Source organism: Triticum dicoccoides, chromosome 3B (genome assembly GCF_002162155.2).
Source record: "Triticum dicoccoides isolate Atlit2015 ecotype Zavitan chromosome 3B, WEW_v2.0, whole genome shotgun sequence".
NCBI classification, from domain to species: Eukaryota; Viridiplantae; Streptophyta; class Magnoliopsida; order Poales; family Poaceae; genus Triticum; species Triticum dicoccoides.
The window spans coordinates 132,774,354-132,790,502 of NC_041385.1; the positions used below are offsets into that span (position 1 = coordinate 132,774,354).

Genomic DNA, 16,149 nt, shown 5'->3' on the forward strand with positions numbered 1-16,149 from the left:
GAGGGGGGAGGGGGAGATAAAATGATAAACCAACAAGACGGAGAAGATTCCACCAACAAGAAGACAGCTGGCGGCTACGCGATCGACTCCACCCGCCGCCACATTAAACACCAGGAGGGGCGCCACACACACCCATGCACACACCATCGCAGCCGCAGTCGCAGTCGCATTCGCATCGCCGCTCTCCCTCCTCCCACGGCAGCGCGAGGCGCGAAAGAGTAGGGCGCTAGGCGGGAAGGTGGCGGCGGCCTCGGACCGATCTCTGGGCACCAGATGGCGCCGGCGCGAGGAGCGGGAGGCGGCGGCAACGCCGCCGCCGCCGCCCCGAAGAGGGTGCCGATGTACCGGCTGTTCGCGTTCGCGGACCGGCGGGACGCGGCGCTGATGGCGGTCGGCGCCGCGGCGGCCATGGCCAACGGCGTCGCGATGCCCTTCCTCGCCTTCCTCGTCGGCGACCTCGTCGACGCCTTCGGCCCCGCCCACCGCGCCGACCTCGTCCACGCCGTCTCCAAGGTTCGCGCCGCCCCCGCCCCCGTCGAGGGTTCCCTCTCCTCTCTCCCACGCGCTCCTGGACGGTCGATGATTCAATGCCGCGTCGTCTACTTCCTCGCCCGCCTGTTTCGCCTTGCTCCCGCGTCGCTCGCTCGCTAGTTCTTCGCACTTCCGGTTTCTGCTGCGAGAGTTTTCGAGGGTTTTGGCATAGGCAGCGTCGGACTCGAGTAAATCGAACCCTTCAGATCGAACGTTTAGTCTTTCGGCGATTGATTTAGTTATTATCTGAGAAGAGTGTCGAACACATATTTATCATTAATTTGTTTCGATTGTTTCCCAGCGTGGAGCATAATTAATTAGTTTCTTTTGATATTTTTGGTATGGAGTTAATCTGCGTCACTATTTTTGGTATGGAGCTTACTTGATTTGTGATCAATTTATTTGAGGTTCCCGTGCTGTACGTAGTAATTTAGAGTTCCAGAGGACCATAATTTTCACGATTTGTTATGGATTTCGAAAGGTGGCAAGCACCAAAGTTCTACTATTTGATATATGGATCTTAATTTGCTCTGCTAACGAATTTTGTAAGGATGAATGTGTGATCACAACTTCATACCTAAGAGAGAACGAATTCCTCACCAAAGCCAGCAGAATTGTTAGGGCCGGTCCTTTTCATGGTCAAAACGGTTCCATGCACAAATGTCCAAACCACTATGGGAAATGTTTCAGTAGAATATATATATATAGGTCCGCTTGTATCTCAAAGTGTTTTTTGTGAGGGCTTGTATCTCAATGTTAGATGGCTGTATTCTCTTCTCCCCCAGGAATGTTATGCAGTACTAATTGCTATTTGACGTGTACATGTATATTAGTTCTGTTTCTATGTTTCATGCCTGATGCTCTTTACTGTCAAGTTGAACATGTAGTACAGTAGTACTTCTTACTGAAAATGAAATTTCATCAGCTGGCATTTATAATCTGAGTTGCTGGTTTTACGTTGGGACTACTTTTCACCATTTTATGTTGTATGCGTTTTTGTCTTTCCAGGTTGCTGTCAGATTTGTGTATCTAGCATCAGCTTCTGGAGTAGCAGGGTTTCTTCGTAAGTATCATTTCTATTATAGAAGCAGTTTGGAAGTGCATAATCCCATATTGTCTTCTGGTGTAAATTTCTCACATGTTATCCATATTTGCTTCGCTTACATAGTTCCTTATACAAAATGTGTACTCCACCTGTTCAGGACTCTGCATATGTAGAAACTCCCGATTCAAGATGCATATGCTGAATATGTTGTTCTTCTTGAAAAGTATGAATGATTTCTATTGGTTCGAAAATTGGCAATCCTAATTTGGATGAAATGAAGACCAGAAATTGTTTGCCGCAATGCTGGAAAGGAAGTAAATTATATGCACGTATCACTACCCATTTGTTGATGAGATCTATTAACTACACTCATAATATGCTATGCCAGACCCACCAGTTAATTCTACTGTACTCATTTATGCCCCTTAAGGAAATAAATTTGTCTCTGGCTTAGTATATGTGATGCATCCTACCCATTCATATTTTGAGGTTATTTATTTGGCATGCATTTTTTACTGATGTAAAAGTTCTAAGAACTTTATGGAATTTGTCACGACCAGCTTAATGGTTTTTGCATATCATTGCACTGGAGTGCTGGAAGAGTATTGCGCACCAGAAGCTAACTATTTATATTACCAGTTTTTCACACCAACCGAAGAAAACATAAAATCACTAAAATTTCCATTTTTAGAGTAAAAGAAAAGACATAATCCAACCAGCTGATGAACTCTAATTATATTAGCAATAATTTAATTGTAAGCTTTGATGTATTCTTTTGGTACAACATTGCTTGTTCAATATGTGGATTTATTAATTTGTTTGGGGATTTATTTTTAAGCATATTAATAGTGAAAAAATAACACTGGTTTTGGTATTATTTTTCATAAAGATGTCAGAAACTGCAATGGGATGCATATGATTATCGTACTATCTCTTTGAACTCTGCTTCTGCATGCAGAGGTGTCATGCTGGATGGTGACTGGAGAAAGACAGGCTGCACGCATCCGTGGGCTGTACCTCGAGACCATACTTAGACAAGATATATCATTTTTCGATGTGGAGACGTCAACTGGAGAAGTTATTGAAAGGATGTCTAGTGACACAGTGTTAATTCAAGATGCAATTGGAGAAAAGGTGAGCCATATCTTAACCATGTGACTCCCTCTTAAATTTTAAATTTATGAATTTTCCTATTTCTCAGGTACTTTAATGCATACCTTCACTTTACTGTTTCTATTACAAATTATCACACAACCAGGTCAAGTTCAAATATATGTCTCCTTTGCATGGATTTATAAAGATCATAAGCGTTATTTTAAGTGAATCATGATTTTGATGTATGCTAGTTTTTTATAAAAAGCTTTGCAGTTTCAACTATGCAACAAATTTGAGGCTACTTCCAGTATACATATTTACTGATTACAGCATGCTAGGCCCCTCCCGATGTGGCTTTGTCGGTGGGCTAGTGTTTCCTTTTGCCGTTCGTTTTTGGCTAGCTAAGGTTGTTTCTGTAGTTATTTTGTCCCTTTTCTTATCAGTGTTTTAGTCGCCTGCTCGCCGTTGTAACGCCCGTGTCATCTTGATGCTTTCCTCGAATACAAAACTACTTGCACTTGGGTGCATGTTTAAGATTCTTTTTACTAATTACAGTAGCAAGAGTGTGTGTAATGCATAGAATACCATCTCTAAAAACTTGTGTTTAAGTGCTCAACACACTTTAATTTGACTATTTATGAAGGTGGGCAAGTTTCTCCAACTGGTATCAACATTTCTGGGTGGATTTATCATCGCATTTACAAGAGGCTGGCTTCTGTCCCTTGTTATGTTGTCAAGTATTCCTCCTGTTGTAGCAGCTGCTGCAGTCATGTCACTTGTTCTATCAAAGTTATCAAACCGTTCCCAGATGGCCTATGCTGAAGCAGGGAAAGTGGTTGAACAAACAATAGGATCAATCAGAACGGTATATCTACCTTCTATAAACTTAACCCTTATAATTCTTGTGCCTAGCTAACTTCTCATTTCCTTCATGAAAACAGGTGATATCTTTCACTGGAGAGAGCAGAGCAATTAGTGAATACAAAGAGCATTTGAAAATATCATACAAGTCAGCAGTCCACCAGGGTATTGCCGGGGGGCTTGGAGTTGGTTCACTTCTGCTTATTGTTTTCTGCAGCTATGGATTAGCTGTATGGTATGGTGCAAAGCTGATTATTGAAAAGGGATATACTGGTGGCTATATCATTAATGTGTTGATGGCCATCATGACTGGTGCAATGTTAGTATTTTCATTTGCATGGCAGTATCTATTTTCAAGATACAAAGCTCCAAATTCAAATTAAATTGCCATCATTTGCATGACGTTTGTTTCTTCTAATTGTTTGTAGGGCTCTTGGCCAGTCTTCTCCATGCTTAACTGCTTTTGCATCAGGACAGATTGCGGCTCACAAAATGTTTGCAACCATTTATAGAAAACCTGAGATTGACGCGAGTGATAAGAGTGGCCTTATATTGGAGAACTTTGTTGGAAATGTTGAGTTGAAAGATGTCCATTTCAGTTACCCTGCACGACCTGAGCAACTTATCTTCAATGGCTTCTCTATAAGCATTCCAACTGGCATGACGGTGGCACTGGTTGGGGAGAGTGGAAGCGGGAAATCTACTGTAATTGGCTTGGTAGAGAGATTCTATGATCCACAATCAGGTGAAATTCTTTTGGATGGTGTTAATCTGAAACAGCTAAACCTTAGCTGGGTAAGACAGAAAATAGGGCTTGTTAGCCAAGAACCTATTCTTTTCACAACTACTATAAGAGAAAACATAGAATATGGAAAGAAGGGTGCGACAGAGGAAGAAATTAGGAGGTCAACTGTGCTTGCTAATGCTGCGAAGTTCATCGACAAGTTACCAAATGTATGCCCATTTAATCCCTTCTCATGCATTCTGCAATCTTGTATTTTTGCAGTATTATTTTCACCCCTAATTATAAGTTGACAACTATTACCAGGGACTGGATACAATGGTTGGTGAGCATGGAACACAACTATCTGGTGGACAGAAACAAAGGATTGCAATCGCAAGAGCAATTTTGAAGAACCCCAGCATACTACTTCTTGATGAAGCTACAAGCGCACTTGATGCCGAGTCTGAGCATGTAGTTCAAGATGCACTAAATAATATCATGGTTAACAGAACCACAATAGTTGTAGCACATCGCCTGAGCACTATAAAAAATGCTGATACAATATCAGTGCTACATCGGGGACAGCTTGTGGAGCAAGGTAAGCTGAATTTCTGCCTCACTTTTAGCTAGTCATACTGCATTTATTCAGCAACGGTGAAGTTTCAGATTTTGATGTTAGAAACAAGCTCTAAATGCATGTTTGCACAACAGGGCCACATGTTGAGTTGATAAAGGATCCCGATGGAGCCTACTCCCAACTTTTAAGGCTGCAAGAGGTTAATACGAAAAGGGAGGGATCTCATGGAGATGACTCCATCAGGTTACAATCAGCATCTGATGCTGCAAATTCTGCAAGTCAACATAGCAGTATAAAGCCATCCTTTGGGAGATCTATGAGTAGATATTCACCACAGGGTGGAAGCAGAATAAACTCGCAAACATTCTCATTGCATGAACATGAAACCGAAGGGGTTGATGATGCCAAGTCAGGGAAGAAAGTGATCAGACGCCTGCTCTACCTCCATAAGCCTGAGGTTCCAATCCTTCTGTTAGGATGCACTGCTGCTGCAGCCAATGGTGCTATACTTCCGGTGTTTGGCATGCTGCTTTCAAGTGCCATTAACACATTCTATGAACCGCCACAACAATTGCGAAAAGACTCTGTATTCTGGGCAGAGATGTATGTGATGTTGGGTGTCATCTCCATCTTTGTCATCCCATTGCAATACGCTTTGTTCAACATGGCAGGTGGTAAACTTATCGAGCGCATACGTGCGGTTTCATTTAGTCGGGTTGTTTACCAGGAAATAGGATGGTTCGATGACCCTCTGAACAGCAGGTACTTCTGTGTTCACTTATTCATCTGATACATCAATATTGTAGAATGCCATTATTTTTTTGTTTCCTGATTCTCAATCATTGTTCCAATTCTCTAGCGGCGCAATAGGCTCCAGACTATCAGGGGATGCGGCGTCTGTTAAAAGCATTGCTGGGGATGTCTTGTCATTGATAGTGCAAAGCATAAGCACTGCTGTTGTCGGTATCGTAATAGCCATGATTGCAAACTGGAAACTAGCATGCATTGTATTGTGCTTCCTTCCTTGCGTGATTGCACAGAGCTATGCTCAAACGAGGTTAATGAGGGGTTTTGGTGCTGATGCCAAGGTATATGGTCTATTATTCCTTTTTCATGGTGATCATATCATTGTGTAGTTATTAGCTGAAATTCTTTGTAATGTTTGCCTGCAGGAAATGTATGAACAAGCGAGCACAATTGCTACTGATGCCATCGGTAACATCAGAACTGTTGCTTCATTTTGTGCAGAAGAGAAGATAATTGAAAGCTACCGAAAGAAATGTGAAGGTCCTGTGAAACAAGGAGTTCGTCAGGGGGCTATAAGTGGCGTGGGTTATGGATTGTCATTCGCGTTGCTCTTCTGTTTTTATGCCATATCCTTTTACGTTGGAGCTCGCTTTGTACACAATGGGACTGCAGAAGTTGGGCAAGTCTTCAGGGTGAGAACCAAACAACTCATAGACTCGAAGAATTGATCTGGGTCTTCTTCTCATTGCCGCTGCTTTTTCTTGAAAATGCAGGTCTTCTTCGCTTTAACCATGATGGCTGTTGGAGTTTCTCAGTCGAGTTCCCTTGCTCGGGATTTTGCCAAAGTGCAAAATGCAGCTGCCTCCATTCTCAAGATTATTGATAGGAAATCCAAGATTGATGCAAGCCATGAGGTAGGAACGACACTAGAGGCAGTGGAAGGCAATATAGAGTTGCAGCACGTGAGCTTCAAGTACCCTGCTCGGACAGACGTGCAAATCTTCAGAGATTTGTGCTTGAGGATACCATCTGGCAAGGTACATTTGGTTTTCGGTTTTCTCCCATTTTTTACAGTACTGTTGAAGTACTCTGCTGTATAGAAGAACTTGAACAGGATGAAAATAACTTGACTGGGGTAAAAACAAGCTAGCTCCGCCACTGATCTCATGCATTGTCATCCTGGTTGTTTGTTGCAGACTATTGCACTTGTCGGGGAAAGCGGAAGTGGGAAATCTACGGTGATAGCCTTGATCGAGAGGTTCTACGATCCTGACTCTGGCTGCATCTTTCTAGATGGGGTGGATCTGAAGAGCCTCAAGCTCACCTGGCTCAGGCAGCAGATTGGTCTGGTAGGCCAAGAGCCGGTCCTCTTCAATGACACCATCAGAGCAAACATCGCCTACGGCAAGATGGAGCAGGTATCCGAGGATGAGATCATTGCCGTTGCCAAGGCCGCCAACGCCGACAGGTTCATCTCCACCCTCCCAAACGGGTACGACACGAGCGTCGGCGAGCGCGGGGTGCAGATGTCGGGTGGTCAGAAGCAGCGGATAGCCATCGCCAGGGCGATCCTCAAGAACCCCAAGCTGCTGCTCCTGGACGAGGCGACCAGCGCGCTGGACGCGGAGTCGGAGCGCATCGTGCAGGAGGCCCTGGACAGGGTGACGGTCGGGAGAACAACCGTGGTCGTGGCTCACCGGCTGTCGACTATCACCGCCGCCGACAAGATTGCAGTGGTCAAGAACGGGGTGGTCGCCGAGGAAGGGCGGCATGAGCAGCTCCTTCGCCTGCCCGGTGGTGCCTACGCGTCCCTAGTTGCCTTGCAGTCTAGCAGTTCCTGAAGCGGATACACCAGCAACGCTGTGCTCTTGCTTCGTAGGATGACGAGCATTGAATAGTCTTTTGCAGATTTCAGTTGGTTTTTCATTTTTAGTGTATCCAAATGACCACGCTCTCAACGTAGCAACAACAGAAGTTCCACTCCTTCCCAAGGTGTAAAGGACAGATATTCTCCAGGGTTTTGGCCTTGTTTTCGTTTCTTCTCCTTCCTGTTTTTTTTAATAGCTTTAAAAGCGTAAATGGAAACATGGTATGATGCACAGATTCGTGACTCATTTAGAAGTCCTTCATTCCGCTCTGGACGTTAAATTTTACACTTGCTTATTTCGTTCGTTGGCTATATATTCGGAAATCTGCTGATAGTTTCATGTGGTACTTATAAACAGCAATTTTTTTTTTTGCGAATGTACTCATAAACAACTTTGACCGATGAAACTTGTTAATGGTGTTGGTGGGTGGCATTATTGAAGAGGGAGTACCATGTTGTATGAACTTGATCATGGGAACAACCGCTCTGATATATGTGTATCTGTCACACTCCTATGGCAACCGTTGTGATGCATGGGTGACGGCGGCCAGTGTGGGTGGCCGCGTGCGTTTGTGGGTCTCCGGCGCCCAAATCTGGCATCGACGACTTAGGTGCTAGCCGCGAAGCGGCAGCGATGACCGGGAGACACCAAGAGGTGTGATGGTTGGTCGGCGGTGGTGCGTGTACGGCTTGAGACGGCCATGGTGTTGACGCCCTGTCTTAGTGACATGTCGTTATCGGTATCCGCCACAAGGTTTGTGGAGCACATGCGCCTAAGATGGCTTCTGACGACGTTCGACTCCTCGGCGTTTTGTAATAGTTTTGCGCTCACACACATAGATTTGGTCGTGTGGTGATATCCACACTGCGGATATGCACCGGAGAGTAGCTACCTTCGGATATGAATGCCATGGGAAGGAGTAGATTTCAGTTTCCCGTGATCATGATGTGTGGGTGCCCTTTCATGTAGCTTCGTCTTCTTCGGCAAGGGGTGGTGGCAACACGCGGTTTCTTCGACTTAGTGGTGCTCATTGAGCATTGGGTCTCTAGCTTCGTAGTGTAGGTCTGATCTTTGATGGTGCATCTGACAATTGTGTTGTTTTATGCAGTGTGTTCTTATTGAATGCATTGCTTTGAAGCCTGCTCAGACGTACTCTCTAGGGTGAAAACCCAAGATTTGACCTGAAGTGTTTGGATCCCGCAATAAAGGCACTTGCACGTTGTTATCTTCTTGGAGACATTGTTTCAGAGAACCTTTCACATAGCTCATGTGTTGTAGAGGATTGTGGATGACGTTGTTGCTAGTATGTTGCAAGTTGTTGGCCATTGGACTTTGTCAAGGATTGTGGATGGCGTTGTTGCTAGTTGTTGGCCATGTGGACTTTGTTTCTTTTTTCCTTCTTCCTTTTATCCTTTTTGGTTGTCTGCATCCTTGAATTCTCCACTAGCTTTTGATGTTATGTCCTTGCATAGATTAGGTGTAATTGATATCATCTTGATACTAATATATTTTCTGTTGTCAAAATAATAATCATATTTCCAGGTAACATCACTCCCATGTGTGATATCACTAGTGGAGGACCCCAGTGGGCAAGGTCTGGTAGCCGCGCCGCCATACCTTGTTTTGGTGCAAAAATATTTTTATACCTACACACACTTCTCTCGGTTGGCCACGCTAAATCTCGTCGCTGGAAAAATCGCTAAAGGAAGACGTCGTACGCTGGATGGGCCAATCAGACATAGTTGAAAATTGGACCACATATAGACACGGCATCCGGAAGCAGTTGGTCCATTTACATTTCACGGTGGCTAGCTCTCGCTCTCATTTGTCTCAAAAAAAAAGCTCTTGCTCTCAATCTTCTAAAAAAAGCTCTAGCTCAACTCTCACTCTCAACGAACCGATCGAGAACCAGCTCCCCAACTCAGATAGAGACGCACATGTAGGCGGCACGCAACAACCCTAGCACGCGGCAGCGGCTGGCCAGGACGAGGCGGAGTGGCGGACGACAGCGGCTGTGGCATGTGGTGGGCGTCGAGCAAGTGGGGCGCAGGGCGCTCCCGCGCAAGGCGCAGTGGCGTACGGAGCGTCGAGACCTAGGTGCAGCGAGCGGCGGCTGCTTCGCATCCTTCACACCACGGCCAGCAGGGCGCAGTGTGGCCGCACATCTTTACCAGTTCGCCACACCTTAATTTTTTTTCATCCTCCGCCTCTGTGTGATATGGCATTGGATCGCACAGTTGTCGTGCTATTAAAGTCATCCAAAGTTGTCGCCTCTATCTCCATCTTTATATCTAGAATTTTCTTGAGACCTTAGGTGAAAAAGATGGAAGAATAGGCCTACATAAAGACAACCGACCTCATAGGTTTTGAAAAGCTGCATTACTCCTAAACCCTCATAGGTTAGAACCTAAGATCATTGAACACATTATGGTTGGGGACACATCGCTTCCAAGATAGGTTGCAAACAAAGACAAGATAACTAGGAACCAACCAAACTTATCCAACACCATCGTGACACGCTGAAGCACTGAAAGCCAACCCGTTGAATCTAAAGCCGATGACCCATAGGACAATAATGCCACATGTTATATCTTTTCCTCTAGCAGCTAACCAAACCCTCAAAGTTGCAGAAGACGGCGTTGAAGATGGGAGGAACCGAAAAGAACAATAATTGCAAAGAAACAAAGTTTTCCTTTGGCGGCTACATAGAGGCCTCCTATCAATTGCTCACTGTGGCAGATTGTTTTTAGTCAAACATGCAAAGCTCTATTAATTCAAATATAATGTTTACAAGAACTAAAACTGGATCATAGGGGAGGCCTAATGAAAAATGGTGACCCACCCCAAAGAAGGAGCATGCTTTGCGAGATTGTGAGCTTCGTAATTGAGGTAGCGCACAAGCAATGGCGCCGTGGGGCGGCCCACAGAGCAACACCTCTTGTATTGTTTTTTAGCTAAAATTTTGTTTCTCTTTTGGGTTTTCCGATTTTCCTTAGTTTGTTGTTGCTCATAATAAAACTAAATCTATACTTGTTAAAGAGAAGGTGAACCATTTTCCTAAAATAATAAATAAAAATTAAACATTACTGAAAGACAAATTTTATCAAAAATGTGCACCATTATTTAAAAAAAATTATATCTACTAAGTATACGCGAAGAATTCTAAATTTTAGATGAACATTTTAAAAAAATTGTTCCTTGCGTATTTGTAAAAATGTCCATCATGAAATTTGGGAACACTTTTTTCAAATCCGAGACAATTTTTCTAAAATTTGGGAACATTTTTTCTTAAATTCCGATTCTTTTTTTAATTTGTGAATGTATATTTTGAAATTTTAAAACCTTTTTGTAATCCTGAATTATATGAACGTAGAATATAACAAAAATAAAAAATAAAAAAAGGAAAAGTAGAAAAAAAAGCGTCCTGCCCCGTGCATGGGCCAGCCCAACAGGGCATACGGTGGGGTGGAGAAGGTTCGTGTGTATAGGAGCCCCCGTGGGAATTTCCTATTCGCCGCTTATTTTGGCAAGTTGTCGCACCTTCGCACAGGGCGCAGCTCACCCTGGGCCGGCCCATTTTCGGTTATTTCCCTTCTCGAGAGATCAAAAACAGCAAAAACGCGAGATTAAAAATGTTTGCGCTAGGGATCGAACCCAGCACCAAATATAGATGTACAGGCGGCGCTAGCCACCACAACTGCTTCGTACAATGAAACAAACTCCAACGCGAAACTTATATAAACACACATCAGCGACAAAACTAAAAACCAGTTCACGGAATTTCCAAAAAACTTTTGTTCCTTCTACTGGTTTTTATGGGGTTTCTTCGCTGTCTTTTTCTGTTCTTCCGTTTTCTTTATTTTTCTTTTCATTTTAAGTTAAAATATTGTTAATCATTTTCAATAAAAAACTTGTTTGTCAAAATTTGTTCATGTTTTTGAAATAGTGTTCACATTGCCAAATTTTTGTTCATAATTTCGAAAAATGTTCCTGATTTCACATTTTTTCTTACAACTCAAAAAGATGTTCAAACTTTCCATTTTCAAAAATTTATTCTCAATTTGCAAAATGTTTGTAATTTCGAAATTTGTTCATCGCTTCAAAAAATGTTCTTGGAGTTTTGTTCATGTTCTGAAAAATGTTCGAAATTTAAAATTTTGTTCACATTTTCAAAAATTGTTCGCATTGTTAAAAATTGTTCTAAATTTCCAAAGAAAATAATGTAGAAAAATTTCTTGGAGTTTCAAATTTTTGTTCGCATTTTCAAAAAAATGTTCTCACTTTTAAATTTTGTTTGTGTTCTGAAAAAAGTTTACAATTATAGATTCTGTTCATTTTTTCTGAAAAATGTTCTGAATTTATAAATTTGTTCGTTTTTTCGAAATTTTCTGTTACAAATTTGTTCGTAATTTTGAAAAATGTTCGCGTTCGCAATTTTTGGATTTTCTATCAAACATTAAGTCTAATCGATGTCATTGTTGTTTCTTATATTCTCCCGCTGCAAGTTTAGCACTAAAACTAGTTTGGTGCAGTGGCTAGCATAGCGTGCGCTAGTCCACGAAGTCGTCGGTTCGAATCCCATACCTGCGTATTACTTTTCTCGCATTTTTTCATCTCGCGAATGGCCAAATGGGCCGGCCCAGTTTCGGCACGCCAGTGCGAAACGCCGACATTTCGATGCAATGAGCGTCACATAGGAGCTCTCGCCCCCGTGTTCATTAGTCATTATTGTGTGTTTTACGAACGGACGACTGAAAAGCCCCGCGCTAGGCTGGCCCATCTAACGTTTTTTTTTAATCCCAAAAAGGGTGCTTGCGAAAGGGTTAGAACTCAGGATCCGTTCGAAGGCAACAATAGTAACCACTAGGCAGCTTCCCTGATTTGTGGAATTTGCTTTTTTCTTTCTTTTCTTACCTTCCTCGATTTTCCCAGTTTGTTGTTTAGTTTCCACACCTTTTATTTCTTGTTTATTTTCTTTTTTTTGTTTTGTTAAATGCATGGATTTTTTTAAAATCCAGTGAACTTTCTTTAAAATTGGTGATGGTTTTATTCAAATTTGATGATATTTTTTCAAATTTGATGAACTTTTTCAATTTTGAAGAATATTTTTTCAAATTTAATGAAATATTTTCAAAATTGATGAAAATTGGTGAACATTTTTTCAACTTCTATGTACTCTTTTTAAAATTTGATGAACTTGTTTCTATTTTGTGAACTTTTTTAAAAATTCATGTACATTTTTGAATTCACATTTTTTTTTCTAATTTTCAAAAAATCGAAAGTCAACTGTTGACCACTCAACCGTGACGGTCAACACGATTGAGAGCAGTAACGCAACCGAGCGAACCAGTCGGTAATTAGTTATTGGGCCGGCCCACAAGCTGAGGCGTGTGGGCGCCAAGAAGCTAAACCGGCACTTAAAGCGCCCTATAGAAAGCTCCCCTATTTCTTAAAACTAGAAACCCTGCGGTGGCGGTGGCTATATATAAGCAGACCCTCGCACGGTACAATCCCGTCGTGGGCGCGGCGCGCCGCCTTCTCTCCGCGGCCGCAGCTTTCCTCAATCCCCTCTTTGGCGTTCGTCGATCTTGTTTCGATTTCTTCCTCGCTGCGTAGTTTTTCTCGATTTGATGTTTTTTCCGTTGTACGGTTTCGCAAGATCAGCTTCTTGTCTGGATCTCGTTACCCACGATCCCAGCCAATCGGCAAATCGTCCTGCCATCTTGCTAGATCGAACACCAAGCCGGCTTTCAACTCACCTGGATCTGATTACTCGATGATTTTCCGGGCCCTTTACGTCGGCACATCACGTAAATTTCTTTGAGATCTCTCTATTATGAGTGGAAGAAAAGCAAACTCACTCTGTCCCAAAGCTTTTCCGTGTTTTGAGGCAATTTCTTCGTTTGCGAGATGGATCTAACCTAAACATCTTGTTCGCGATGGAGGTACTCTTGTGATCTCGTGGAGGTGTTTTGGAGACATTTCCCTCTCGACTAAGTAGTTATAGTTATTTCGTTCGTGTGAGATTTGGTTGGCTGGTGATGATTCAGGTCCGAAAGGATCTTAGCGGATTTCGGTGAGGCGGATTCGTCCGCCGTTGATCGATTATGTTGTTACACACACTGAAGCCTCTACGTTTCCACCATCTTCTGTTGATGTTATTGCTGTTTCCTCTGTTCTTGTGATGCAATGATGATTCATATAGGTTTTGGCAGTGGTGGCATCTGTCACCGTGAGCCTCCAAACCAAAAACGACTTCTCTTTCCACTGAGCATTGCTTGAAGTTGTGCCATTCTTTCCTTTTTGTACTACATCTTGTCCCTGTGAAGAGCACTTGACCAGGAAGTGCCGTATGACACTGTAAACAGCAGCCGCTTCTCTGCTGCTGCAAGTGTCCATCCCTGTAGCATAACCTCTGTGGTTTGCTCGCAGATGGAATACCATTTGCACCGGCTTGATTCAGCTGTGTGTGTGATTTGAAACGGGTCTCTGAGGGACTTCGCAATGGTGTCTGTTCTCTTGCAACTTTTTTTTTTGTTTTCCTGGGCCCGATGCCACGTCTCAGGTAGCCGCAAGGCTTGACCAGAGATGCGACATTGTGCCAACAAAGATTTTCACATTTGATAGGAACCTGTGGCTGTGATTCAGTCGGTACACAGAGCCGTTTTTTGTGATTACACTTCTTGCTTCACTTGGTATTTTTTGTAGTTTCTTGGGGAAATCAATGGCGATGATGTTCGAACTAAGGCTTGTTTCTCAAAACATTTGCAGATGCCGCCTAAGAGCTTTCGCCTTGCGCTTGAGAGCTAATGCTGCTAATTCCTTCCTTGGGATGTCTGAGCCATGATGATTTCCCTAGTTTGTTTTCTTGTTTCTGTTGCATCTGATCTTTCTTGCCTTTGACATTTTTCATTCTCTCAGTGGAACATAGGGTTCTTAAACTGGTTGACAAATGTTTGGGCTTGCCTTTGGAATCTTAATATGGTATAAGAATTATCTTATGATGGGCTATCATTATGTCCAATTACATACTGTGGTATACTAGCTTTGGATATAAGCTGAATTTTAGGTTCTACCTTATTGATCGTAAGTAGGTTGGCCAATGATCTGAACTATTTTATGGTAAACACTGATGTTTACACAACATCCTCCAAACTGCACTTTTCAGTTACGCCATTATAAACACTATTCTTTGTTTCAATGTTCTTTCTTGTTGTAAATTCGGATCTAGGTCTGGAATCAAATGGAATCAGGTGATCACAATAAGACAGAGACATCAGAACCATGTAATGGGTATGATAGACCAAGTCTATAATGGGAAGCCAAATCGACTTTGGTCATGTTTAATTAGCTGCCGATGAGCTTGGGTTTAGTAGCTGCTTGTGATGGCAGTCAACCTACAATATGACGCATTTGCATCCAGGCCACTGAGTTTGCACCGACAGACTGCTTTATACTTTTTTGTTTTAATCAAATTAGAACTCTTTGCTCTGAGGCAACGTTCTGTGGAGATAAGGATTTTCTTGTTGACAAAACAAAAAGTTGGTGCTGCACACATCTAGGGTCGGAGTGGTAACTTTGATGCCAGTGTGCTCGCCGAGACCGTTGTGTGCGGGGTTTGTTATGTGTCCCTCAACGGGTTGTGATGTTTTTTCTCCATTTATCCATAATACTGTTATCCTTTTTCCATTGATCATTATTCTATTTATTCTGACCTCCGTACTTCGATCGAGATATTGGACATAGAATGCCATTCTTTAAAAAGGAAAAAAAGGAGTAATCATGACACGGAAAAAAACGAATCCTTTTGTAGCTCATCATTTATTGGCAAAGATAGAAAAGGTCAATATGAAGGAGGAGAAAGAAACAATAGTAACGTGGTCCCGGGCATCTAGCATTCCACCCACAATGGTTCAATCGTGATTCATAATGGAAAGAAACCCTGTCATGGCGTAAGAAACCCTGTCAATGGTTCCCCAATTTGCGACCTACCATAGAACATTGATCAGGGTTTGTTTAGTTCCAGAGCTGGAACAGCATGAGTCGGACCTGCCCCAGGTCCTTCGTGCATTTGGTTCTTAAATGGAACAGAACCGAGTCTGCCCAGCGAGCCAATATTCTGCCACTTGATTGACAAAATAAGCATTTTTCTTTAAAAACATATTGGTGAATAAATTGTAGAACGAGGTGAATTGTTTTTAATGGACCTCAATCAGTCCTGAACGTTCGGAATGGCAACTTTAGTTGCTAAGAGATGACAACTTTAGAACTTTGTTCCCGTTTGATGTTTTGTCAAAAAATTGTCATGTTTGTCAACATCGCCTTAACTGAAGTTGCCATGAATTCTGTTTTTTATATTTGAATGTGATAGTTTTTGAAAATTCATGATGAACATTTTTATAAACTAAAATATGAGCATTTTATAACTGTACAATATTTTTTTTTTCATGTGGTGACCATTTTTGAAACACATGATGAAAAACTAGTAGAACATCGTGAAATGTTCTCAAAATGCACAAACAGTTCATATAAGATAGTGACTACATTTTAAAACACGGTGAACATCTTTTGAAATGCTTTGAACATTTAAAAAAAAATGTGATGTACATTTTAAAACATGGTGAAGTTTTTTACAAAATACACTATGAACATTTTTGAGTAATTGATGAAAAAAGGGACAATTGAACGGAAAAAAACTAAG

General features: G+C 42.3%; 1 protein-coding gene, 4 non-coding genes and 1 pseudogene across 5 annotated transcripts; all 6 read left to right on the forward strand.

The window, feature by feature from the left end:
- The first annotated feature begins 333 nt into the window (after positions 1-333).
- LOC119275160 (ABC transporter B family member 11-like) lies at positions 334-7,681 on the forward strand. Its single transcript, XM_037555959.1, has 12 exons — positions 334-513; positions 1,540-1,594; positions 2,535-2,710; positions 3,315-3,536; positions 3,613-3,851; positions 3,961-4,486; positions 4,581-4,854; positions 4,968-5,595; positions 5,693-5,921; positions 6,006-6,272; positions 6,354-6,617; positions 6,777-7,681. Exons 1-12 carry the CDS (start codon positions 340-342, stop codon positions 7,419-7,421), a joined length of 3,699 nt encoding a protein of 1,232 aa, XP_037411856.1. The 5' UTR covers positions 334-339; the 3' UTR covers positions 7,422-7,681.
- Positions 7,682-13,480: 5,799 nt separating this feature from the next.
- Positions 13,481-13,579, forward strand: LOC119283011. The gene has a single exon (XR_005138974.1). It is a non-coding gene; the product is annotated as a small nucleolar RNA R11/Z151 (small nucleolar RNA).
- A 52-nt stretch (positions 13,580-13,631) lies between these two features.
- On the forward strand, positions 13,632-13,724 carry LOC119283013. Its single transcript, XR_005138976.1, has one exon. It is a non-coding gene; the product is annotated as a small nucleolar RNA Z152/R70/R12 (small nucleolar RNA).
- A 41-nt stretch (positions 13,725-13,765) lies between these two features.
- Positions 13,766-13,946, forward strand: LOC119283007. The gene has a single exon (XR_005138970.1). It is a non-coding gene; the product is annotated as a small nucleolar RNA Z112 (small nucleolar RNA).
- Positions 13,947-13,993: 47 nt separating this feature from the next.
- LOC119283055 lies at positions 13,994-14,130 on the forward strand (annotated as a pseudogene).
- Positions 14,131-14,173: 43 nt separating this feature from the next.
- On the forward strand, positions 14,174-14,292 carry LOC119282873. Its single transcript, XR_005138909.1, has one exon. It is a non-coding gene; the product is annotated as a small nucleolar RNA SNORD14 (small nucleolar RNA).
- The last annotated feature ends 1,857 nt before the right edge of the window (positions 14,293-16,149 follow it).